Source organism: Sturnira hondurensis, unplaced genomic scaffold, assembly GCF_014824575.4.
Source record: "Sturnira hondurensis isolate 20B ecotype Veracruz unplaced genomic scaffold, ASM1482457v3 Scaffold0016617, whole genome shotgun sequence".
In the NCBI taxonomy this organism is placed as follows: domain Eukaryota; kingdom Metazoa; phylum Chordata; class Mammalia; order Chiroptera; family Phyllostomidae; genus Sturnira; species Sturnira hondurensis.
In genome coordinates, this window is record NW_028089248.1 from 1,414,094 (window position 1) to 1,441,575 (window position 27,482).

Sequence of the window (27,482 nt, forward strand, 5' to 3'; positions counted from 1 at the left end):
GTGACAATCACGGATGCAGGTCCACTTCGCTCTCCTGAAGGAACTGCAACAAGGCTGGGTGCAGTGCTACGGGAAAGGGCCAATGTAATGTGACCGAATAGGGTCCCTCCCAAGGAATCAATGTTAGAAAATAGAGTAATAGATTATATCCTAGCAGTAGACATAAAGACACAACCCTCTAAGTACATGTCGAAAATAGGCAATAAAAATTCAACCTCAGTCCCTAGGGAGAAAAGTAAACTAAGGATCGAAAGTCAGTGCCAACAACTATCGCACTTAATACTCAAATCCCAAAGTGTAACTATTAAGGACGTGACTATCTGCTGTCACCCCTAGAGTGTCTAGACAATGTGACAGCGCAGCAGGGAACAGGGGGGAGGACAATAGAATTACTGAAAAAGGAAAGATTGTATTGTATCTGCAGACGATTGAATTATCTACCTTACATACACCGAGAAAGCCCAAGAAAATCTACCAAAAAGTATCAGAATGATAGCAATGCATTCTATAGTGTGGCCAATGACAAAAACAATATACACACACAGTTTTCCCCTGTACCACTAAAAAAACATTATTTAACAATATCCTGTTTTCAATAGTAAATATGCAAAATACCCCAAAGTAAACTCAAAAGGTAATAAATAGTACCTGACTGAATAAAAGTACAAAAAAAGGAAACTTAAGTAAATGTGCAAAACATTACTGAATGAGAAAAATTATTTACCATCAATTCTTCAGTTCTTCCCCAATTAAGTGGTAAACGTCGTGTAATAACAACTAAACACCAAAGGGTTGGTGGAATATGCAAGAGACCTTAAAAATGTTTTTTTTTAAAGTTTATCTGGAAAAAATGTTAAGTTGTCTTCTCAATGCAAGAGAAAAACCAGTAACTTAAGAGAAAAGAATCATGAGGCTTGTATTTCCAGACACTGAAAGGTATCATAAAACTGTGATAGTGAGACTGATGTGTCAAGAATAATAGACAAAAAAAGAAGAAGAAGAAAGAGAATAAAAAGCAGATCTGAGTATTCTAGCATTCAAATTAGATAACAAATGCAGAGGGGAAAACTTCCATTGGGAAAAAAAAACATAGATAACTCCTCCATGTCATACACCAACTAAACACCAGACGCATTACAAGAGTTATATGAGAAAAATTAAAACATAAAATAACTGGAAAGACATACAGATGATCATTAATTGGATATATACAAGGGAAAATTTTTCCCCAGATGTACATAAAGGAAAACTTTTGAATAACAAAAATACAAAAGTAAAAGACAAACAATAAACAGACCAGGAATAGTTCTATTGCACAATAAACAAATAATAATATCCCTAATCTATGAAGTGCTCTATTACAAATCAACAAGAAAAGATACATATACATTAGCAAAATGAGCAAAGACTTTATAATGAATCAATCACAGTAGAACTACATTTGGCCAAGAAACACGGTAGGAGGGAATTCAACCATATTCCTAGAAATGAAGAAAATACAAATTCGTCCGACAATGAGCTCCTAATTCATCTCTTCCACCCCGACAAATATTTTTGTTACAATGACTCCCAGGGGGGGGAAAGGGTGCACCAGATATGCACCCTGCTTGTCACAGCGGAAGCTGGCACCAACTCCCTGGGTGGCATTTGACAACGTAAACCAAAGATCTTTACGAATATGAATCCAACAATACACCTTCTTTGAACTGGCCTGGTGGAAAGTACCAGAGATGTTGCACAGAGATTTATAGGCAAGAATGGCCACTGAAGGATTATTAATAATAACAGGAAAAAAATCGATATGATGAAATACTATATAACTGTAATGACATGAAAAAATATTCACAGTAGAGACCCAAGAACAAAACAGGGACAATGGAATAGGAAGTATGATTCCAATTGTTTAAAATACATCCTATATAAATATGTACCAAATATATTTTAGATGAAGCTGGGATCATACTGTATACAGTGTGCATATAACTAGCATAATAATAATACTCTAAGAAATATACCATTACGTATACTAAGTAACACAGTGATTATCCCTGGGGGATTATAGGAAACTGTTTTTCTTCCTGCTTGATACTTATCTGTATTTTTAAATTTTTCTATAATAATAAATTATTATGGAATCAGTAAAAAAGTTTAAATAAGCCAGCAACTATCATTATACTTAATACTGGAATATTGCTTAACATTCTTAATACTAGAATAATTCTTAATGCTATCATTAACACACATAATACTAGAACACTAATATATGCACATCGCTATTCTAAATGCTTTACGTGTATTGAATCACTTAACCCTGGCAACTATTATTATCCCCATTTTATAGAATAGAAGACTGAGGCCCAAGGACATTAAGCGACTTGCCCAAGATCTCTCAGCCAGTCAGTAGGGGAGGTTTGGGAAAACAGGCAGCATGGCTCCAATGCCAGAACATAAACAATTAAACAAGCACCAACTGCTTCCTTCAAAGTGGGGAAATCTACACGTACCCCAAAATGTGGTTTCCGACCCAGACATTTTTAGAAATCCTTCCTTTGTCTCCAGGGGGCAGTAAACTTGTCTCCCATGGGGGGAAAAAAGGAGATTTCTTTCAAACAGCTAGGAATCATTCACATGCAAGTCTGAAAGCACGACTGAATGGCACAATTCTGCTCTTGGTAATAAGGCAAGAAAAATCGAGGACCTGATTTCACTACTGTGCTCCTAAGTGGTATCTGCGCCCAGGAACTACATTCACAGGCTGGATTTTAACATTCACCATTCTGCATTCTTGTAATTATTCATCCGCATGCCAATCTTCCTACTGAGCTGAGGCGCTCAATGGCAAAGACTGTATCTTACCCACCCTGGAGTCTCCAGCCCCTACCTCCATTGCTGGCTCATAAAGAGGGCTCATTATTTCTGAATGAACTGTACGGAGAACTCCACACAAAAGCTTTAAGCAATGACAATATGTTATAATAAAAAATACTGCCAAATACACATTTTGAGTCTGTGTACAAATGAATATAGAATATATGTGGAGACGATAATGAGGAAAAATGGAAATGTGAAGGAGTCATTCCTAAAATTCTACATATTAAGAAACATACAACTCAGGTTTTAACAGGTCTTCTTATAACATAATATATAGCTGCAGTCATTTCTCAGAAAACACAAGGGGGGAGTAGATATGCCTCATTGTCTAAAAAGCAATCTACTGAACCACGGATGCAGAAATAACCATAAACTTTCTGAGACAATGATGCAAAAAAACCCATCTGCTACACAGAAGACACCGGGATGCATTCCGCCTATGGGTTCAATCGACAAAGCACAACCTGGTGCCTGAAATATAAATCAAAGAACCTTACATCCCTGGGACTTATTGACATTTGCTACCTGCAAATTTCTAATATGTGCAAGATGGGCCTGTTTTTATTTACAGCGCGAACCCCAGACTGAATGTAAAACAAGATGCTTAATAAATCCAGAGGCACATAAAACACCAGCATAACTCAGACAGCAAGACGGACAACTCACTCCTTAATTAAGTGGGTGATGTTCTGTTTAAAACAAAAAGACAACCCTTGGCTATGGCGAAGATTAAGCACTCTGTGTCGCGGGGGCAACGCCACCCATCTTTAGGGCCAAGGCTTCAAATCATGAAAAATAAACCATCTAATCGTCTGTTTTCAATGGTAAGTAGACAGTCAGGACACAGACTGATTTGGATGAACACATTTTCGGTTATAACAAGTAATTTTACAGAGGATTAGTATCTTGATGGTCTGATCAATATGAGGCATGGCTGCTATTACAGATGAAGAGAAAATTGCCCCTCCGGTAATAAAGTGTGCGTGTCTTCGTTCTCCTTCATTTGCTGAGTCCATTACTGTAATGGCCCCAGCATTAACAGCTGGGGCAACTTAAGCAGCAGGGGTCTGATGAATTTAAAAGCTGGCCACTCTGGCCACTCAGCCTGGCCTGCCTCCCAGGCTGCAGAGGCCACTGCTTTGCCTGGCTGGTTCCAAGGCAAGGATCATGTTTTATGAGAACAATGACTACGGTTTCCCAATTACTGTCTCATTAATAGTGTTACCGGCCAATGCTGTGACTAACGCGGAAATCGCTCGCAGCGTCTTGGCTGCTGATTCGGCAGAAACGGCACACTATTTAGCTAAACAGCGAGATTGACACGACGACAGGCCACAGTCCACGTAAGCTGGAATGTCTGAATTTGTTTGCAGGGTGCTTTTCTCCAGGAAAAAAAAAAAGGCAGAACATTCATGCTGACAGAAAAAAAAAATAAATTCATCAGCAAAATTTTCCATCTCTGTTTTCAAAATATGGCAAACTGGGCAAGAGTGAGATGATGGATGCAGTACATAGAAAGAGAAAATCTGTAGGTGTACAGCCTTACACCTTAACCATGCCCCATCCACCTGAGTTAAGGTGCCACATCGGCCCACTATTATTATTATTATTATTATTGATATGCTGGCCCTTGAGGCTCAGCCTTGGATAGTCCAGCCACTAAATGCAGGTGCCGAAGGGCAGACTTAGGGCTAATGCAGAAACCGGAGCTCTGAGTCCTCCAACCACAAACAGGTATGAAAACACTCATGCGCTTGTGACACGTCCCCTCCTCAGGCCAGACACAACACAAGTGGGTCCTTCAGAGTGAGTTTTCTCCTCGGTTTCTACCAGCTGTAAAGGTCTCAGCTGCCACTTACCCGCATGGCAGTTCTTGACCCAAAGGAAGGCAACACTGCTTTGCAGGCAGTTGATTCGCAAAACTACAGAGCAAATAAATGATGGGCGTGGCCACCCGACAGAAGCTTGCAGCAGAAACAAAGATGCAAGCCACCAGCGCCAACACATGGTTCAGAACCTCTCATTCGCGCTGGTCTTGTCCAGAAACATTGTGTCAAGGACAAATGTTCAAAGTCAAGTTCCTGCCAATATAAATCTTAACATGCACAACGAGCCCTGACCCAACCCAGCAGTCCCCGAGGCTTCTCCCAGCTCACACTGGAAAATCACCTGGTGAGAAAACATTGTAAAACAATACAAAGTCAGTTTATATAAGAGAACGTTAAAGTGCATGGTGTTTAACAGAACTCTGAATTCTCCTCTAAGCAGTGCCTTAGTTTAAGGTTCCAGAAGTACCATGCCCACTATGAAGTTCTTCTCTTCTAGAAGTTACAAAGTCACACTTTAAATATTAAAAGCTACCATAATAAGCAAACAGCAACAAAACAAAGCCTGGGGAGTAAACTAGCATTTTAAATCTGAAAGAGAACAGTGGAAAACAATTGTTGCCAGTTGCCAAAGCGTGTGCTGAAAAGTCCTGTTTCTCAAAATGAATACCCAGGTCTAAGGTATGTTCAGCAATTTATTACCATAGAGGATTTAACCATTTTCCATTATTTCTTTCAGGTTCCTGTTCCATGTCTCACTCATAGAAAACCTAATGACAAATAACAGGTGATGCTTTTGGCCACTCTTTCATTTGATAAATATTTATGGAATATTCATTCTGTGCCTGGCACACTGTTAATTTAAGTGCTAGGGACAGAACGGTGAACAACAAAACCAAAAAGACACGGGCTCTCCTCTCTTCAAGCAGGCAATCCACTAAGCTCAGCCACAATAAATCCAGCCACAGCCGGGGAGCCAGTGTGGTCTCCATTAACAGTCAGCCTGTCACAGGTAACAGATGCTGCAGACTCTAGACCATATTCAATCCTTCTCCAAAAGATAAATGTCTCTTACGTGCAAGACACTCAGCTAGGTCCACTGGGGAGATGGAAGGATTAACAAGACAGCAAGGCTGACTTCAACGAAGCCAATGGTTGTTTTAAAAAGTGTTTAAGACGTTTTCCAAATGGCAAATTTCATTTGCAAAACCCACAAGAGGATTGTTAAGAAACAGACCTAGAAATAATAGAAAGTAACAAGAATTCACTATTATTCATTAGTTTAATTAATGTTTTAACATTTTTAAGTTCTATTTATTGATTTCAGAGAGAGAGAAAGAGATTTGTTGTTCCACTTATTTATGCATTCATCGGTTGCTTCTTGTATATGCCCTGACCAGGGATTGAACCTACAGTATAGGGACGACACTATAACCAACTGAGCTTAATTAATTTTATTTTTATATGTATTATATATATTTATTTTTAGAGAGAAGGGCAGGGAAGGGGAAAGAGAGGGAAGAAAACATGTACAAGAGAAACATCATTCGGTTGCCTCTCATACCCCACAACTAGGTACCTGGTTGGCAACCCAGTCACGCGCCCTGACCAGGAATCGAACCTGCGACTTTCCAGTTCACAGGCCAGCCCTCAACCCACTGAGCCACACCAGCCCAGGCAAGCTTAATATAATTTTCAATGAAGATATTTAAAGTGATTTGGAAACTACCAACAAATAAACCCTTCTCCCTAGAGAAGAAAATTCAAACCATTAAACGGTGATTCATGCCTGGCCTGTACCCTGAAAGAAAGATCAAGAAAAACATGAACTTGGAGGGGGAGGGAAGAGTAGAAACTGTGAGGGAGAGTTTCAATTTTTTTAAGTCCCCTGGTCATTGGCCCACCACCCCAAATGCCTTAGATTTACTTCCCCAAATTACCACCAGTAGTACATCTGGCCACTCCCATAGAACTCTCCTAAAGGGACCTTGGCTCAGCCTGGCATGGGTGCAGGGCGGGGCAGTCAGCAGTGGAACTTGCCAGCGATTCCCACCTGCCTTCCTCTGGACAGAGCATCTAGTCTGCCAGAGACTCCCGACTCGGGGCTGATGGAAAGGGCTCCCTGGCCTGCCTCTGGGGCAAAGTGGAGTGCCCTCCAAGCCTGTTTCACTTGGCACTTAGGAAGAAAGGCCAGTAGGTCAGCCCCTGTGGTCACTTTAGTGTGCCATTCCTGTTCGGGGTACAGGGTTGTTGGAGAGACACTTTTGGTTTGAGCACTTGGTTTCAGGTAGGTCGGCAGGAACTGCCTCTGGGACTCTGGACTCAGGGCCCAACCTAGGTTTAGCTCTGGAGGGTGGAGAAGCACTTGCAAGGCCATCCGAGACATCTTCAGGGGACATCTCCGGCTGGCCGCCTGGTGTCGGGAAACCCTGGGTCTCTGATGGTATTTTCAGTGAGCCAGAGGTTATGGAATCATAGTGTCCGACCCCTTTTAGTATCTGTCCTGGGGTTGCTGGATTTTGTTCTCTCTGTGCACATTCACCTTTGCCTTGTATGTGAATGTGCCAGCTACGGAAACTCGAACTTGACCCCCAAATGCAACCCCAGGAGGTGCATTCTCCAGGAGCAGACCAAGGACTCCGAGACTTTCCTGTTTTCTGACTTTCTGTAGGATTTAATTGGCCTGGGGATTTCCCCTTGGGGCCGTCTTAAGGGAGCAGGCTTTGAGAGCTTCTCTTGGTAACTTCCGTCACCCTTGAAGTTTGTTTTGCCTTGGCAGGGGAGTCCGTTCTTTTGGCATCTCCGGGCCACACTGGAAGAAGAGTTGTCCAGGGCCAACATTAAATACATCATGACACATAATCACAAGGAAATCTCATAACGTTTTAAGTAAATTTACGATTTTGTGTTGGGCCACATTCACAGCCATCCTGGGCCGCATGCCCGAGATTTAGAGCCAGCTACCAGATGTGATTAATGAATAGAAACTAATGTTTTGTTTTGTTCTTCTGTACCTGTGTCATGGCTAAAGGACTTTTAAAATGAAGCTTTCATGTCTGTCTGTCTGTGTGTATGTTTGTCTACTTCTAGCAGAAAATATTAAAATTGGTTTTTATGAAAAGAGCTCTGTCTACTTGAATTGAACTTGAATTCAAAGTAAATGAATTGAATTGAAATTGAATTAAAATTCAATTCAAATTGAATTTATTTGAATGTTTAATTGAATTAATTAATAATTAATTCCACATACCTTTCAGGAGTACATGATCTAAGAAACAACATGAAAACTGATTTAATTGTTTCAGATTTTATCAGGGTTTACAAAAATAAGTTTATGGCTACCTCTGTTACCAACTCTTTAGGCTTTTTAATACAGAGAAACTAAAGATGTTTGGAGCTGTTAATAAAGATGTCTTATGCTATAGTAAGGAAATACATGTTTCTAAGAATTATGAAATATTTTTCCAGGAGCCTATATTTCTGGGGGTTATAAAATTATTCGCAAATTTGAGTTTTGGTTGTCACTAAAATTAAGGTTTCTAAGGGTTAAAATTTCAGAATAAAAAAACAGAAAAGAAGACTTTGCCTTTTACGTATTAAGCTGGCTAAAATTAAGTTTTTATTACAAGGGCTTTTTAAAATTAAGTTTGAGCATCAACAGTGCATTTACATAAAGCCACTTACACTTAATGTTCTGTCTTCTGTATTATTGGTATGATTTTAATAAGAAATTCTACCTGGCTGGTGTGGCTCAGTGGACTGAGCTCGGGCCTCTGAACCAAAGAATTGCTGGTTCAATTCCCAGTCAGGGCACATGCCTGGGTTGCAGGCCAGGTTCCCAGTAGGGGGCGCATGAGAGACAACCACAGATTGATGTTTCTTTTCCTCTCTTTCTCCCACCCTTCCCCTCTCTCTAAAAATAAATAAATTTATTTTTTAAAAAAGAAATTCTAAAAGAAGACAAAGGTATACTCCTTACCATCAGACCTTTAATTATTCAAGTCCGCTGAATCACCTTAATATTAGAAACACTAAAATTTTGATTTAACAACTCTTTGACTTTCTGCATTTGCTGGCAAAAATCTTTGATTGTCATTTTGACTAAAGGAGTAACTTTAAAGTATTGTTATCTATGATTTTACTTGAAACATGTTTTAAAACTTTTGCTACATTTCACAAACTCCCCAAGATTCAAACTTTAAGGAGTGCCGCTTTCTTGACTTGTGACATTTTTAAGAACTTCAGAGTTTTTCCAGAAGGACCCCCGACATACCTCCACAACATTTTTCTCTTGATAAAGGGAAACATTAAAGTAAGTAGGCCTGTTTGGTATGCTAAAATCACGCAGGAGACATTGTCAAACACAATGTTGGATTATAACGTTTGATTACATTTAGCACAGGCTGGATATTTTTGGCAGTAGAGGGTATGGGAAATAGACATGCGCTCTTACTGAATGTCTTTAGATAAGGAAGAATACAAAGACATCGATTTTATTGGTAAAGAAAGACACAGGAAAGTAATTTTTCCTAGACTAAAATGACTGTTTCAAACTAAGGACAGGAAAGATGAGACAAAAACGGGAAGATCTATGTAAGTTACAGAAGGGGTGTGCGTCCTGGGAAAGGTGCGCATACGGTACAGAAGGTTCACGGAGGAGGGGTCTTAAGACATATGTATATGAACTCCAACCAAGGCCATTTTTAAGTTTGTTGTCATTTACAAACAATGGCTGTTTCACTCCGGTGCTTTTATAAGACAAATATGTGTGTGCAAAGATGTTTCATCTTCAGAGAGACTCATGGAGAAAACTCTAAAATACAAAACTTCAGGTACTCTTAACCAATCCCTGTGTGATGAAACTTGAAGGTATTCCCTCCTAGATGTTGTTTATCGTCTTGGTGATATCAGGGCCAAGAAAGGCACCAGATTTAGCACGAGCCAAATGGTTAAACACAGTACACTTTATAGTTATTTAATATCTTCAGCTACTTCCCCCCAGTTATTGCCTCTTGATTCAGATCTCTTCTTCAAACTGAACTCAACGTTTTTGCTATTATAAATCTTTGGGTTTTTTGCATAGCTCGATAGTAATAAAGACACCCCTCTGATACAGGTTGCTCACTTTGCAAATGATTACAAAGACCTATAAAATTTCCATACAAGAAATCACAGGCGTTTCAGAAGACGTTTCCTTCAGCGGGTATTACCATGACCTCCACTGTGATATCAGACAAGAGAACTGCTCTTTGAAAACATTCTAAGTAAGGTGGGGTTTGCTCTGTTGTTGGTACCTCTTGTACTTGGATAAAACACCTCTGATAAAATAAAGTTAGAAGTAAACATAATCCAGGCCTTGCCTTTAAAGAAACTTGACTGTGGAACCTTCTCGTACTCTGGCGTTTTTGCTCCAATGTGGCCTGAGGTTCTTCGGGAAAGAGCAACCTTCCCTTCCATGTGGGACATGATATACTGGGAATGAGCCTCTCTGACCTCAGGGACCAACAACGGCATGAAATACGCACAACAAACCACCTGATAATACAGGAACAATGCTGCTTTTAATAACTGATCAGTGCCGATTTCTGATAACTGATCAGGAATGCTTTTTAAGGAAAGAGCTTGATCAATGGAGGAAAAAGACAACTAATAATATAAATGCAGCCACTTTTAAAATACAGCCAGAGCTGTCATACCAGAGTAACTAACTTACACATAATGTGAAAACAAGGAATAGGCCCTGGCCAGGTAGCTCAGTTGGTTAGACCATTGTCCCCAATATGCCAAGGTTATGGGTTTGATCCCCAGTCAGGGCACATATAAGAATCAACCAATGAATGCATAGATAAGTGGAAAAATAATCAATGTTTCCTTTTCTCTTTTCCTCTCTAAAATCAATTTAAAAAAAAGAAATAGGACATAATTGCTGGAGTGGTTTTAATTGTGGAGATGATCTGGGGGTTGCTGGGAGGAGCTCAGTAAAACTGACCCTCCCCAACATAACTTGGCTTCTCCTATTCCTGCAATCCTTTGCTCCTATAATCTCGTTTCCAATATTTGTTGAATATTGGAAGTACTGAATTAGCCAGTTAGGAAAGGTAACTGGTAACTTAAATAAAAATGCTAATCTGATTTTGCCCCCACCAAAAGACACTAAACTTCACCCATAAAACCCAAAGAATTGGGTATATTTAAAAATCTGGAACTCAGGATCTCCACAAGATCAACTGAACCCAACCAATATGGACAGGTTCTCATTTGGTATTATTAACAGCTCGTTCTTTTCTTAAACCACAAGATGCAGCTTCTTGAATACATCTCTCTTGAGTCACGCCTGCTTTTCTACCCAATGAGAATAAAGAACCAGATCCACAGTACTCCTCTGGATCCCTGTCCCATCTCAAGCTGCTACAAGGTAAATTATGTCCCATAAACCTTCTCTTACTCCTCCTGTTTTTTTCTACATTGTCTCTTTATGTACTCCTGTTCTCAGGGACCCCAGAAGCTATGGGACCCCAAGATTTTCATTACTTAAGCAGCCAGAGAATTTCATTCCTTTAACTCAAAGATCTCCTCCATCCATCTTCAGCAGGAAGCAGTTACAGGAATATGACCCTCAAGTCCATTCCCTCAAGAATGAGGAATAAAAAAATCTCAGGGGGGAATTCTTACATAGGGCAAGGGTCTCAAGGTCTGAGCGGTTCTTACTAAATGCTATTCTTGCTAGATGTTAAAATACAGCGTCATATTTTGTAGCTGCAGCAATAATAAAAGAGCTAGATAGGAACCCAATCTGATGGAAAGGAGAAATCAACATGTAATTAACCAAATCTGGATAGGAGCAATGGCTAAGCCTCGCTCCCTGGAGACAAAGCTTTGGATGTGAATCCCATTTCCTTTACTTGCTGCAAGTAAATAAAACTACCCAATGGTGACCACTTATTCTTGAATAGAACACCCCTAGGTGGGGAACCCCTGAGTTCCGTAACAGAAAGAAGGACTTTTAAGATAGCCGAAGTGGCTGATGGCAGAGAGCAAGGAGAGTGTCATGTCCAATGAGGCTGTAGAAGCAATTAGTGTTCAGACCATGTAGGCCATGTTGTTTTGTCCTTACCCTGAGAGCAACAGAAAGTCACGGAAGATTTTTAAGCAGGTGGTTGGTAGAGGAGGAAGGGAGGAAATGAACATGATTAGACTGGCATTTTTAAAAGATTATACTCCACAGTGTGAAAAAAGTGACTGTTTGGGAGCAGGGGAAATAGGGGACAATGGAGTGTTAGGGTATAAAGCGTAGACCAGTAAGGAGACTATTGTAACAATCCATTAGAGATGACAGCTTGGTCCAAGGTGCAGATGGAAAAAGCAGGGGACAGGTTGCCGATATATTTAGACAAATAAATAGGACTTGATCTGGGGAATGAGAAAAAGGAAAACACTCAATTCTTCTGGGCCTCAAGTCTTCATCTGTGAAACAGGACTGTTGATACTCCATCTGTATAAATATCTATCTTGCAATCTGCTGTGGTAAGAATATGAAATAATATAAATATTATGAACTTGATGCAAGCCTGACACGTCATACATGCTATTTAAAAAGTTGCTATTGCTATTATTATTTTCATCCCATGGAATGGCAACAACTACTAGAGGCGGAACCCCAAAAGTAGATAATATAGGATTGTAGTTAAATTTTTATATCTCGCAGTGCTGAAGACACAGACCATTACCAACCAGCCACTGAGACAACTGTTCCAAATAAACACATCTGATCTCAGTCCTCAGGAATCACTACCAAAGAGAAAGCACAGCTGGTACAATCAGTCATATGAGAGTCTGGTAAACTGAGGCACAAGGGTAGCTACAGATTGACCCAAGGTATTAGGTGCAGAACAAGTGAGTGGATGTCTTCCATGTGTGAGCTGATCCAACAGGACTAGGCCTGCATCCTGAGCGGTAAGAATTTATAACCCCCAGTCTCTCTGGCTCCCTTGCTGAGAAGGCCCTCTCCTGCCTTGGCTTCCGATCTCGCGTCTACTCGCCATCCAGCCAAGTCCTTCAGATTCCCTGCCCCTAGCTACGAGTGCACGAAAGATCCCAGACTCCGGAGGCCCCGCATACCTTAGCTTCACGTTCTCGTTCCTCGGCGGTCGGAGTCCGCTTCATGCTGCTGCAGCAACCTTCTCCGCCACTGCCAGTTTTGTAGACTCTCTCGCTCTGGACCCCGCCTCCTTCGTGTAGTTCTCTCGGCATCCTGCTCCCGCCCACCGCTATTCTACCGCCGAGCTTCGAGAACTACCACTCCCAGAATGCACAGCGGCGACGCCCATAGAGCCTCGGGATTTTGAGCCCTAGAATTTCCCTGGTCTTCGAGGCAACAAGCTGGCGGGCTAGGGCCCGAGGAAAACTACACTTCCCAGGAAGCAATGGGGCCTACCATGTTTTTCCCGTGCTTCTCTCTGCCAGCAGCGGCACGCCGTCGGCGCTATAGCAACGGTTAGCTACCCGCCGGGAGAGAGTGGCGGTGAGTACCATGGGGGAAGGTGAGGGCGATAGAGGTGGTCGACTCTTTACGTGCAGCACCACCCGGGGTCGTGGGGTGTGCTCTACGTGGGGTCTCTAGAAGGCTCTGGAGTTCTCGCGGGAAAAGTATCCCAGCGCGAGACACCCCCACATCCTCAGGCCTGAAACGCAGCCCCCGCCTGTTACCCCCCACGCTTAGCACCCTTTTGAAAATTTGTACCAGACCTAAACCCCACCTGATGAGAGTTGACGGTAATTCAGGGCTTCTCCAAGGCCTCTTTCAAGCAGAAGGTTACGGAAACACAGTTCATTGACGTGGGTTGGGAGTTGGTTAGTACATCCTTTAGCCTCCCGAGGGGCCAATTACTTCTTTCTAGTGATCTGTTTATCGTCGTATGACCCCATAGCCTATTAACTGCATAAAGACAGGGGTTTTGTTTACCATGTTGGTCTCAGTGCCAGATGTTCATTTATTCATTCAATAACCATTAATGTTGGTGCCCACCTTGGGCGAGGCACTGTGCCGGGCCAGCCGAACAGGGCAGCTGCGTATTTCAACATGCTCCTTCGTCCTTTACTAGTGAAGACAAAGTGGTGATCAGCTGGTAAACAAAGTCATTTCAGATAGAGATGGTTGCTAGAACAGAAATAAACAGTGGTGAAACTGGAAGAGTACTCCAACGTGGCATGAGCCCCAAAGAATGAGGACCCAGCAGGGGCTCTGGGCAAGGCAAAAGGACCCTGGATTTGGGGAACCTGAAGGACAACAGTGTGAGCAAAGAGAGAGAGCGTGAGATGGCGTTGGGGAGACATGATAGCTTTACACAGGGTTTCTCAACCTCCTTAGCATTTGGGGGCCAGATAATTGTGATTCCTGTGCCCTGTAGGGTGTTTCGCATCATCTCTGAGCTCTAGGTGCCAGGAACACGCCCTCTTCCTGGTAGTGACAATCAAAAATATGACAGGACAGTGACTTCTTAGATGAGTGATCTTGGGCAAGTGTCCTAAGCTGTGTCCCCTTAACTTCATTTATGAAGTAGGAACCATCTGAGTAACAACGTCACAAGGAAGGATATTGTGAGGTGTTTGCTTCATTCCCATTAGCAGAGCACCTAGAAGAACGCCTGGCACATCTTAGTAAGCGTTCAGTAAATGTTACCACCATCACCATCATCCTTGTTATTTGTATAAAAGCTGCCATAAGTCTATCATGGAAAAGCTACTTCTTTACATGGGTCCTGTGTTGAAATTTCTTGATAATTTAGTTCCTGCGATTGACCTTTCCTATAGCACTATGTCCAGAAGAACCAGATGACCACCCAGGTATATATCTGTTAGCTATTCATGCCCCGGCAAAATGCAGTGGTTCTCAACCTTTGATGGGTTATCACAACCGTTATGAACCCTCTCGCCCTCAAAGATACTGCATCTGTGCATAAGCATACAAGATTTTATAAACCATTTCTGGGGCCACAGACCCTGACGCTCCATGAACACCATTCATTCATTACAACTATTTAAGTGAATGTCTGCTATGTGCCCAGCTCTGTGCCAGCCTCTGAGAATACAGAGGCCAACAAAACCAATAAGCTTGCAACTTTCTTGGACTTGACATTCTAGGACCAAGCTTTTGGAAATTGAGAACGTCTGCCTTAGGGTGTTTCCACTGGCGATTTGCATTTGGCTTTCAGAGTAGATAGAAATGAAAAATCTTTTTTTTAAAGCATACCAGACATGGGCCACCCACATCCACATATATAAGTAAGCTACTGTGGTATATCTCTCTGAAGAACAGAAACTCTGAACATGCCAGAATTCACTGCACAGGCTGTATGTTGAAGGAGCAAGCCCTGGGACCCAGGCCTCATGGCTACAAAGACAGAACACAAGGAAGACCAACCCATTTGGTGAATTTATGAAACCCCCTTCCCAGCACTTGGAAGCACCCGCTCATTTGTGCATCAGGCTGAAAATGAATACTCAAGCAATAGTAGCATCCCAGGCAAATGTGCTAAATGCTCTTCATTTACCCTCTCACGTACCCTTAGTAACTGTGAGACGGTATTTCCCACTTTTGACTTAAGGAGCTGAAACTCAGGGAGACTAGGCGACTCAACCAGCTACTACAGTAATAGAACCACCATTTGAATCAAGTCCCTGACTTCAGTTTTTCCCAAGATTATCTGCTTTCCTTTGGGGACACAGAAGGGGATGGAGGGTGGAAGGAGAGGAGGTGTTTCTAAATTTAGGAGAGTTTGTTTTATTTCAGAGGAATAGGAGGACGAGAGAAGGAAGGATGATAATCTTACCTCATTTCCTAAGCAAGCCATAGGAAGTACACTGTTGAAAGGAACACTGTCTCCATAATTCAATGTAGTATTACTTTTAAAATAGCTTTCATCTTCTTCAAGCTGCACATGTGGGCAATAAGATGTCCATTAAAGTCATAGTTCCTTACTCATTTTATTTGGTTCATTCCATTGCACAGTTAATGGTATAAGTTGGAAAGATTTTATTTGCGTTTTCTTTTCTCTGTAGATAGGGCCATGTCTGGTCCAGCGGATGAGACTGCCGGAGACCTGCCTGTGAAAGATACGGGTCCAAACCTCCTCGGCGTGGGAGGGTTCCAAGGTATGGCCAGCTGTTCTTTATTAAGTTATGAACTTTGATCAGTGACTTCTTTCCTTTCAATTTAAAGGATTTTTGATATTTATACAAATGAAGCCATTTAAGTGACTATATAGCTCTTGATCGGACCAAACGAGAGGACGGAGTGTTTAGAACAACATCTGGTATTTTACCGCATGCATCAATTATCAACAGCTCATAGAAAACGTAAAGCCTCCCTCTGTCCTGATAAAGAGCTGTCATAAATCATCTTTGTAAAATTCCACACATCAGGAGAAAGTACAGAGAGAGACTCAGGCCTCCAGAACGAATTGCCTGGCTTAAGTCACGCTCACCATTAAAATGTTTCTTTGTGTTTCAATTTTGTGTGGGAGGAAATGCCGTATTTAAATTTTTTTTGTCTTTCAAGTAGGGTCTTTCAAAATGGTTTGTTTATTATCCAAGTGATACTGACTTTGATTTGTCAAATTAATAGACATTAAAGGTTTTCTTTATCCTTTTACATTTAGTGGTTGCTATAGATCTAAAAAGCATTTTCAAATTAGGAAAGGAAAGCACAGCTTAAAGAACGATTTCAAGTACCAAGCTGTGTTTTCTGTCGTGCATGCCGCGTGTCGGCCACGCAGTTGTGCCGCTGGTTTGCCACTGAGAAGGCGGTGATGTAAACCAACCCACTGAGGCGTCTTCGTGCACCTGAGGATCAGACCAGTGCCAGCGGGCGCCTTGAACTACCACAGAAAGGTCATCGGTGCATTGTTCACCGACAAAGGTCAATTCGACTGCACAGCTTGTATTGTGAAAAGTAAAAAATGTGTACAAGCTCTGGGTTAGATTTTTAGCAGAGTATCGGGGATTCAGATACAAATAGATTTTAAGTTTGCAAAGCCATTTATTGGGATTTGACACTCTGAGTTCAGTTCTCACCCTCAGCTACCCACCAGAGGGCTTTAATCTTGGTCCGTTTGCTCTTTGTTTTTTTTGGAGGATCATTGAAAAATTTACTAACTTCACAGTGATGTGGAAAATACCAAACTTAAGCCTATGTAAAAAAAATATGCACATGTTAGAAGATTTAACAGTTCTTTTTAAATATTTAAAATAGATTACCAATAGTTTGTGAAGGGTTTTTTTCTCAGTTTGGTCTTACAAATTTTATAGTTTATTTTCTATAACCCAACACCCCTAACTTAGAAAAATATTCGTAATCATATTATGTTTACTAGATTATTGTTATCACTTTGTGAAAAAATACATTTAATTTCGTTTTTTTCAACGTATAGCATATAAATTGAAAAAGCTTTATTGAATCAAAGTTCCAGCTTACATCGTTGAACACATTTTTGGGTGGATACTGTTATTGTTCACATCCTTTAACCCTGCACATACAGTCTCGATAGCAAAGGCTCTCATTCTCACCTCCAATCAGCGATGCGAACAACGCCGGATTTTCTAAAGCAGTCTTGACCGTAGGTCACAAAGGGAAAAACCTGAGATGCGTGCAGCAGATTTCATAGTAATATTAACAGTTCTTCTTTTTAGAGATACTTTAAGTAATCCCACTATTCGTGACCTTGGCATTCTTACAGAAACATCTGCAACACGAACGATGAAGTCTCACCAGGCCGTGTCACGGGTCAGTCGTGAAGAACTGGAGGACAGGTTTTTGCGTTTGCATGATGAGAACATCCTTCTCAAACAGCATGCCCGCAAGCAAGAGGATAAAATTAAAAGGTTGTGATAAAAAGCTTTAAGCCTTTTTTCCGGACTCTGTAAAGTTTAGAGGATTTGCTTTTTTATAAACTTAATTGAAAACTCCACCTTGAATCCTTTTCGTAGCAAGGCAGGTTGTAAATAAATACAATTTTTAAAAATGGAAACTCTTACAAACTAGAATAATAAACCAAAAAGGCTATGAGTGTTTATTACACCCGAAGTCGTTATTTGAGAGGAAGAGCTAACAGTGCCTGAGTGTATTATGTCTATAAATAACTTTGGGTTTAATATTTATGGTTTAATAAGCAAATGGCCAAAGCATCTGTTTTTAAATGCCTTGATTGTAAAATGAAAGTTTAAAAAAAAGTAATTATCTATTTTAATGTGTTAAAATGCCTGTGTCCTTAAAATTTAGGGTTTACTAATGAAAACATTACTTCGGTATCTGGAACATATGCAACTTTGCTCGAGTTAGTCTAGATTCTGTCCTTGTTTCCCAGCCTCAACTGCTTCTGAAGACACGGTGTCCCTTTTGATACGCATGCAAACGTTTCTGCAGGGAACACTTCTTAAGAACCGACACTCTCATTCTGCCTTGCTCAGAAACACTGTGACTGCCTTCCTGTTCACGTCCCAGGTCCAATGTCAAGGTCAGACAGCCAGGAAGGAAGACGGGGTGTTTCCCTGCTTAGCAGGGAAATGAAGGGGTGGTTCTAGTTCAGTTTCTGCTCCGAGAACTTTGTTTTAATGCCCCACCGACCTGCTGTGTGTGGGGCTGTTACTTTGGGCTGGGTCTTTGACTCACGATGATGTCTTTTTTCAAGACACGTGTCTCACTTGCCTGATTCCCTTTCTGACCAGTAACACACACATGTGAGCCTGTCAGAATGAGGAATTTGATCTGTCACCACTAAACGATTCTTTTTCTTTGTAAGCGTAATGGGTCAGTAAAAGAATTGAATTCCCAACCTTGACCTCATTAGTAATTCGTCCTAGCCAGAAAATATAAAACAACTGAATAATGAGCCACGTAGTTTAGTGGGAAAAGGCCTGGGCGAGGAGTCAAGTTGTATGCATGTGTTCAACTCATCTCTCTGCCTCTGGCGTGTGGTGTGTTCTAGCCATTAACCTCCTGGGGTTCTGTTTTACTCGGACCTGAGAGTGATGATCTCATGACCGTTGTGACCCAGAGCTCTGAGTTCCTTCCACTGTCACACCACTGACACTGCCTAGACACCGAGGTGAAACTGCCTTCACGTGCATCCGTCAGGCGTAATTAGTGTCTCTGTTGTGTAAACGTGGACCTGGTGAACCACCTTTTCAAGTAAGGACTCAAACTTGACCCGGGCACTTACGACTCACCAACATCATAAAACAAGCAGATGGAAATTACTATTCCTGTTACCGGAGAAAGAGATGTCATCCTAGGCCTCTTGACAAAGTTTACCTGGACATCTTGGAAGGGATTTAAAGCCAGTCCATTGACAGGCCTTTCTTGCGCTATTTCCTAGTAGGTCTGTCTTTTGTTTGTCTGCTCCGTTTATTTGGTTTTACTTTGTGTCCTTCCTGTGAATGTTACCTCTGTCTCGGCCAGTCTCTCCAGGACAGACACTTAGCCTGGCATCTCACCTAGACGGATACCGTCTTTCCAGGGATAAGCCACTGGATGGGGCTCGGGGCCCTGAACCCCCTGAAAGGCTGTGAAGAGCGTGTGGCCCGTGGGGCTGTGATGCCCGTATTTCCCAGTGATCTGTCATTCCCTGGGTTAGGTGGAAAAGGAACTAATCCATTGATTATTTTACTGGGGGGTTTGTGGTCCTCTTGGATCTTGGCTTTTATTATCCTGGACCCCTTATAAAGCGTGTTTAATGGATGTGCCTCAAGGGGAAGAGCAAACAGTCTCCACCAATTATGTTCTGCATAGCTCTCCCTGGTGCCACATGCGTTGGCTGAGAAGCCCGGAGTGGAGATAGACATGTATTACTACCGCTTTCATAGAGGACTCCGCGGAGGGCAAAAAAAGGTGGTTCTGTGACATCCCAAAGCTATTAAGGGGTTTTTTTTATTTCACTTTTGTTCTCCTAAGTAAAAGCTTCTGTCCATAACCACGCTAAAATAAAACAAACCCCGTTTAAAGAAAAATGAAGTGAGTTTTTATTTTCAATCTCCTGTCTGGGTCTTTATAAAAATAGATTCACTATAAACTGGAGTCAGCTATTGAAGATGTGCGACCAATTTTGTAAAGTCTTGAACTTGTGTCTCTCATCAAAGCCACCTTTTCTTTCTTGTCCTGCCAAGATTTTTCCATTCACTGTCAGGCGTGTTTTCTGTGCGTGTACATTACATCACCCCCATGCGCCCTTTCTGTCTTTTGTTCTGTCGAACCAGTTTTTATCAGAACTTAAAAGAGTCAAAGGTATACACTCCTGAGGTGTCAAAAACCACAATTTATGTATAAACCTAAAGGTAGCATTAAAATCATACTTTCTGCATCTAATTATTTTCTCCCATTAAGCATACATGTTCCTTGAGCACTATAGCAACAGTTCATGCCACATTTTGGTTTCTTTTGAATTTTTCATTGGGGTTTTTATATGTGTGTGTCTATGCATTTTAACACTTTTGTATTTGTCATATGTCTTAATCCTAGAGAAACTGAAAACAATATATCACCTAAATGCTGCATAGTCTTAACACACTTTTCAAAAGTTTTAACTTACTGTGGCTTGCAGATATAACCCACCACATCCACAATCTGTAGCTGCATTTAAGTGCATACAGCATTCCTACATAAGGTCATGCGTTAAAAATCGCATTTGAGGAACATATGGAGTAAATATGTGTTCTCTCTTTACCAACCTTAAATGATAAGCCTTAGGAAACTGTTATTTGTCAGAGCTGTAAAGCAGATTGCTGCCCAGTGGTTTCAATTATCATCAAAGGGTTCTTCACAGGCAGTAATAGTTACATCAAAACCTGAAATTTATTATTCAGGTTCTGCACTGAAGTCTTCACAGTGATTATGTTCCTTTCAACAGAATGCATTTTATGCTGACTTCTCACATTCCTTTTCATCTTTTTATTATTTCCCCAGAATGGCCACCAAGTTAATACGGCTAGTTAATGACAAGAAAAGATACGAGCGGGTTGGTGGCGGCCCCAAGCGGCTGGGACGAGATGTGGAAATGGAGGAGATGATGGAGCAGCTGCAGGAGAAAGTGCATGAGCTCGAAAGACAAAATGAAGTCCTCAGAAACAGGCTGATTGCAGCCAAACAGCAACTTCAAGTCCAGGGCTGCAGGCAAGCCCCTTACAATCACGTGCACTCCCGTGTAAACACCGGGCGTAGAAAAGCAGGCGAAAGTACAGGCTCACAGGACCGCCCTGGGAAAGGTAACGTAAAGCTTCCCTAGACCCCAGCTGAAGTCTTTTAATGGGTCATTTTACACACGCACAGTTTTACGTCAGTATCGTTCGTGTTTTTAAGTTTCTTCAGGAAGAAAAATCATTCTTGGACTTGTTTTGGTTTTTTTTTCTAAGATTTTATTTATTTATCTATAGAGGGGAAGGGAAGGAGAGAGGGAGAGAAATATCAATGTATGGTTGCCTCTTGTGTGTCCCCTGCTGGGAAGTGGCCTGCAACCCAGGCATGTGCCGTGACTGGGAATCGAACCGCGATCGTGTGGTTCGCAGGCCCGCACTCAATCCACTGAGCTACACCACCCAGGGCTTTGTTTGTTGATAAAATCATTAATATTAACACGAAGACCATGTTACTTAAGAGTCACTAAGACTCAAATTTGTTCGGTAAAACATTGAACGTCACTGTTCATTGTAACACGCGCGAGGCCTGCGTGAAACTACATAAAATAGGAGTTGCTTAGTGTGAGTTGGCTCTTCCATATCACGGAAGCAAATCCCAGGCATGCAGGCAGATGGGGAGACCAGCTAGTTTGCGTACATGTGGTCACACTTAAGTTCGTCATCAAAAGGCCCTTCGTGAGACTCGCAGGATCGTGTGGGTCCTTCTCGGTGTGGAGATGGCGTAGAGCGGAATGCGCGCAGACTTAGGAGTTAAAAAGTTGGGTTCTTGCTGTTCCACTCACTGTCTGGGGACTTTGGACGAGTCTTCTCATCATTCTCTACTGGAGTGGTCTTCACACGTAAAATGAAAGCACTCAATCCAGTGATCATTTAAGGGTCTCTTCCATCTCGAAAAGTTATCGTAGGCCAGTCACTTTCTTGATTTTGAAAATGAATCCCGTAAAACCTACCCAGGTTATAAAACAATTCCACTGCATAGACAAGACGTTATAGAAAGACCCAAAAAAGTTCCAATTTTCTCCACCCACAGGCAAACTGCATTTATAATGAAGCGAAAAAAATCAGGAAATATTTTAAGTAACACATTTTTTTATTTCAACTACTAGGAAAGGAAATAAAACTTAGCTCTAACTGATCTTTATTTGGAATATGCTTCACATAAAGACCAAACATTTTTAGGGACATAAAAAATGCTGTAAACTTTCATTTCAGTTCATTGAGAAAGAAAAAAAACAGCATAGGAACAGAAAGATAAATTTGTTCTATTTTTTCTTGAAGCCAAATGTTAACACTTTATTCCCTAGACGGCACCCCTTTAAAGTCGGGAGGGCTTCCACACACAGGCAGGAGGCAACCGCAGCAGGAGGGAGCTGGGCTGCCCCTCACCACGCGAGACTGGCAGTGGGCTGGGTGTCACCGAAGGACCCCAATGAATCGTGAAACAGAAAATGCATTCTGCCACTGACTGACCTGCTCCATGGAAGAGAGCACTTGACCTCTGAGGGCCCCGTCTTCCGCTCTGTGCAATGGGGCTGTAACGCCAGATTAGAAAAAAGGTTGGGGACGGTAGCCGCACAAGAATGGATTCACCTTTACCAAGTCCCTTGTCCTCCCTGCCCTCAGTCTGTCCTCTGTGGGCAAGCTGCGCTCGAAGGGCTGCAGGTCTTTCGGACGAACACAACGCCCAAATTGTAGATCACGGCAAGTTAATCTAGTGCCATGAATTGCCATTTAACTTGAAGAATTCGATGGGAGTTTTTCCCTGTAGGAGAGAAAAAGAGCCCCAGAGTAGCAGTCTTTAAAATATAATTATATAGCTTGAATTTCTCCTTGTGTTTACACTCAGTAATTCAGACCTTTTTCACTATTTGGTACAGAGTCCCAGACAGGAGCTGCACAAAGCATTGAATCATGATGAGTACTTTCTTAACCACTCTCTTTCTGAGTGAACTGGAAGCATCAGTGCCAAGGTTGTTACCGTGGTAACCCTCTTAGACTCTTTAAGACCACCTTTGAGGCTGGGATTAGGCCAGACTTGTCAGAAATCGTGCAGCCTGGGGTGGCCGGATGAGAACCCCAGACCCTGTCTGGCCACGTCAGCCTTGCCCCCAAGCTGCTGTACAAATACTATCATTTTCTACTTATGCCTTGTCGGGATAAGGGACAAACGTTGTGGCTCAAGGTGTGATCATTGCAATGTAGAAACAGTTCTTGGGGTGAGGAGTGAAGATTTTTATGAAGTGTATGTGTTTTAAAAGATAACCATTGACAACTCACAGCGAGACCATAGTTTTAAGATATAGTTTGAACTCAAATAGGTTTTTTCAATCTCACTGTTGACATTCAGTTTTTCCATGATTTATGTAGGAAGTGCTTCAGAATTAGCATTACAGCCAAGGGACCATAACTGGCGCCTTGAACAGAGAACTGTTGGAGCGTTCAGGCAGAGCGCTTTGTGTTCCTCAGTTTAGATATTAGCAGAAGATGGGGAGCGCTTTGAAAACAGCCCGTGATAGTCCCACTCTTCTGATTAAAACTGTCGTTCTTAAAAAGGAGGCATGTCTAAGGAGACAACTTCTTCTGTACCTTTATATCTGGGACTATGTGCCATTAAAAACTAAATGGTCATAATTTACCTTAAACTCTGATAATTCTGTGTAATATCCACCTTAAACTCTAATAATTGAATTATTCTCTAAACGTAAACTAATTCATATAATTAAAAGTATGTCTCATTTTTATTCACAAGACCAGGCTTACAAAATTACACGTAACTATTTTTATAAGAAAAGCTGTATTTTAAGTGCAGCAGCAGACTGTTCTGTTTAAAAGAATCCCGTTGGTGATCTCTCCTCAAATTACCTGTTTATATATGGATCTGATTATTGAGGGGGAATAAACCGAAGTATAGGTAACACTGATCAAAAATACTTCCAAAAATCAAGTTTTTGAAACTTTTTTCCCTGCTTCAGTTTATATGGTAAAGACCTGCACTGAAGACTTTGGTCCCTTCAGAAATTATGTCAGGAGGGTGAACTCTAAATGGAATCAGATCAGCTCTAGGTACCTTCGCTTCCATGGAGGAATCGGTCACGTGGGCTACACGCTGCTGGCGGGGCGTCTCTGGGGCTCTGTACCGCAGAGCGCGTGTCTCAGCCCCTGAGAAACCTCATCGCCTCTCACGTTCCCTCACGATGCTGAATCGAGCACGGGTCCTCTTTTCTAACTTCTGTAATCTTCCTGATTTGTTTTTAGGTATTAGATTCCAAGACGTAGATGAAGATCAACCCGTGCTTACAAAATACGGCAGCAGTTTACTGGGAGAAGCCAGAGGAGAAATAAGACATTTGTATGTATTTTTTCTGTGGTCGTTTTGGAACTTTGTGTATTGATCATGTTTTATTTTGTTTTGTTTTTTTCTTTTCTTTATTTTAAGCAAAATTGATTTGTAATTTGCTCTACCAAATTACAGCTGTATCTGCAGGATAAGAACATATTATTAAATATGTTTCTATTAAAATGAGGAAAATGAACAGTTGAACTAACTGCATTGATGGAAGTGTTTATAGAAAGGTCCTTTATTTTAATTTTCCCCTGCAAAGGAATGGTATAAAGTCCACTCATTTAGAATAAATAGTATGAGCTTCGGAGGCAACATTTTCATTCTCAGAAAAATTACAGGTAATTTTTTTAAAATCCTGAATTGATTAGCCTTTTTGTGGTTAAAAATATTTGGAAGGTGTGGCTTAAAAGTTTGGAGTTCAAATACATATGGATTTCAGACTTTGTTTCCCTGTGATTCTACGGTACTGCGTTCTTCGTCCTGCTATGGTTTCAAAAAAGCTACTTCTGCCACGTTTAGCTTCCTTTCCAGTTAATCAGAGCCTCGTGGTTTCAGTGTCCAAGAGGCACATAAATGAAGATAAGGCTCCACCTTACCTACAGGCCTTCACCTGGAGCATCAGAAAGGACCAGTTCTGAATGAGGAGCGAGTATCATACTTTAGGGAGTTCCTTAAGAGATGTATGGGCTTTCGTTTTTCTTTTGAATACTGTGAATACCAGATACAGTGATGATTATACTGTGAGAGAAAAAAACCAAAAGGCTACACCTAATCTTGTTACCCTGTTCGTTAGCTGAAAAGCCAGGGTCACGCACCCGTTTCCTGAGACTCATTACACTGGGGCGCTGCCCGACAAGATAGAAATAAACATATGCTAGAGACCATTCCGTGGTGTTTTGAGGTTTCCTGTCCCCTCTCTCTGCAGTGTTAATGTGGGCAGGGTAGGGAGACCTGCCTGTGAAAGAACAAAGGCCTAGAACTCAGCTGAAGGAGGACAGATTGAGGAGCACGTAGTAGGTGAACAGTAAATGCTTGATGAACTGAATCTTCCCACCAGTCCCTTCCCTGCCTGGGACATCATCTTGTAAAACGGACATGTGGAAATGCTCCCTCCAGACCGTCACCTCTGAACTGCTGCCATTTACCTCCGTGCAGAGGCACTTCAGCTAAAATTTCGAACTTTTGCTTTCTCCTTATTTTGAAGAACTTTCTCTGTACTGATTTTAAATACTGCAGATACTTCTTCAAACGACACACTCATGTGAAGGTTCTTTATTTCAGAGAAGATGTTGTTCAGTCCCAGAGAGGCCAGATAGAAGAGTTAGAGCAGTTGGCTGAGATCCTGAAAACACAGTTACGGAGAAAAGAAAATGAAATTGAGTTCTCTCTGCTTCAGCTTCGAGAGCAGCAGGCTACGGATCAAAGGTACGTGAAAACCGAAATCTCACTCCGATGAGGTCAAAATGCGTCTGAAATACTTTATCGTGTGTCGCAGAAGGATGAGTCTAGTCCATTTAAAAATCATGTTTTTACTTCTCATTCTCGTGTGTGCCTGCTCTCCACCCACTCACCGCCGCCCCTCAGTGGCTGCACTCACTTGCCCCGGTCACCAGGACTGCAGGAGGCTCTCAGCCCTGCGGTTACTCCTGCCAGAGAACTCCGTGTGGCGAGGACTCAGCGGCTGGCGGCACACCTGCTGAATAAGTCCAGCCTCGAGGTTTCTGAACCTGAAAAGGCAGTAAATTCCTCGCAGCGGTACCAGTTATTTTCTGTCCCCCAAAGGTGTTGCCTCTCCCCAGATTCAAAGTTTGCGTCATACTCTGCTGGTGGTTACGGATGGCGGAGGCCCTGCAGCCTCTCCATTGCTGATGGGTCGCAATGGGCAGCGCCCCCGTGGTTTGTCGTTGTTGTTCCTAATAAAACTGTTCTCATTGTGCTTTCACACTGTGCTCCCAAGAAGACTGTGGATTCTTCCTTGATATTTTCTTCCCTTTACGGCCTTTCTCTTTCTGTTACTTTTCTTTTTTCTTTATGTTTGTTTGGTTTTTGACCCAAAAGTAAAGAGAATAGTATGTGGAGCCCTCGTGTTCCCATCGCTCAGGTTCAACAGTTACCAGCGTGTCACCCATCTGGTTCCATCCGTCCCGTCCCCTGTCTTCTTCAGGGAATTGGCCCCAGCCAGGTGCCATGTCATCTCACCTGTAAATGCCTCAGTGTCCATCTCTGTCTGATACGGGATCTTCTTTTCACACGACCACCGCGCCGTTGTCCCACTTAACAAAAACAGCAGTTCCTTGATCTTGGCCGCTGGCCAGTTTGTAGTCAGACTTCCCTGAAGGTGTCTTTCTGCCGGTGGGATTAGAGTCCGTACAGGGCCTGCGCTTTACATGTGCTATACCTGCTTTATTTCTCTCTCGGTGTTTTTTTTTAAACCAGACCCAGATCCTCCGCTTTCCCCCTTCCCAGCCAATGTGATAGCTCGTGTGGCTGGGATCTCCGAGAAACTGGGGACGGCTTTCTGGCTCTTCATCCCAGGCTCCGAGGTTCGTTCTCCTTTAGCAAACCAGCCCCACGTGGTAAGAGCTCAGCAGCTAAGAAGTGATGCAGGATGTGAGACTTGTTTTTAAAAAGCAAAGCAGGGTTAAAAATATACGCAAAACTGTATTTCAGAGTTTTAAAAGACAAGCACCATCTAATGATTTCTGTTTCTGAAACTTGTATGTAAATTTAAATTATATGATGAAGTTCTGTATATTTAGGGACATTTATATATGCATACAAGTGCATGGCAAAAAAATGAATAGTTTTTGAGAATTGCATATATAGTAGGGGATATAATTTGAACATTGGCTTTGAACCAGCTTGAAAAGCAAGGAGTTATTTGTGTTCCCTTAAGAAGAACTGATCTAGACTCGGCCTTCTTGGAGAGTCCGTGTTTCCTTGTGAGGAACGGTGCCGAAGGACCGCACCGCAACACCAAGTCTGGCGACCTCAGTAGGTCGCCCACAGCCATAGTTAAGGTGTCATCTGAATATAAAAATTCTGCACCGAGGCCAAGTTCAAGCTTGGAGCCCCCTCCTATCAGCCGCACTTTCTCTGTCGCATTTCTTCCCAGAGAGCAGCGTAGACACGGTGCTGGCTGGTCCTTTTTCCAGAGGGAGAGGGTCATCCAGGAACTGGCGTGGTTGGGGGGACCCAGAGGGCTCCCGAAGCCCCTCAGTCCCGGGACTTGGTCCGCGCCAGAAACAGACTGATGC

At 42.1% G+C, this 27,482-nt stretch overlaps 2 protein-coding genes across 3 annotated transcripts in view; one reads left to right on the forward strand and one right to left on the reverse strand.

Moving 5' to 3' along the window:
• Positions 1-12,947, reverse strand: part of FTO (FTO alpha-ketoglutarate dependent dioxygenase) — a 315,956-nt gene extending 303,009 nt beyond the window's left edge. Inside the window, exon 1 of the mRNA XM_037066304.1 lies at positions 12,816-12,947. Within this exon, the coding sequence (XP_036922199.1) occupies positions 12,816-12,947 (132 nt within the window). The remainder of the gene's footprint in view (positions 1-12,815) is intronic.
• Positions 12,838-27,482, forward strand: part of RPGRIP1L (RPGRIP1 like) — an 83,756-nt gene continuing 69,111 nt past the window's right edge. For both annotated transcript variants that reach the window (XM_037066302.1, XM_037066303.1), the window contains exons 1-6: positions 12,838-13,218; positions 15,756-15,848; positions 17,432-17,576; positions 20,653-20,951; positions 24,138-24,231; positions 25,507-25,650. In XM_037066302.1, coding sequence (XP_036922197.1) covers positions 15,764-15,848; positions 17,432-17,576; positions 20,653-20,951; positions 24,138-24,231; positions 25,507-25,650 — 767 coding nt within the window. In that variant the 5' untranslated portion in view covers positions 12,838-13,218; positions 15,756-15,763. The remainder of the gene's footprint in view (positions 13,219-15,755; positions 15,849-17,431; positions 17,577-20,652; positions 20,952-24,137; positions 24,232-25,506; positions 25,651-27,482) is intronic.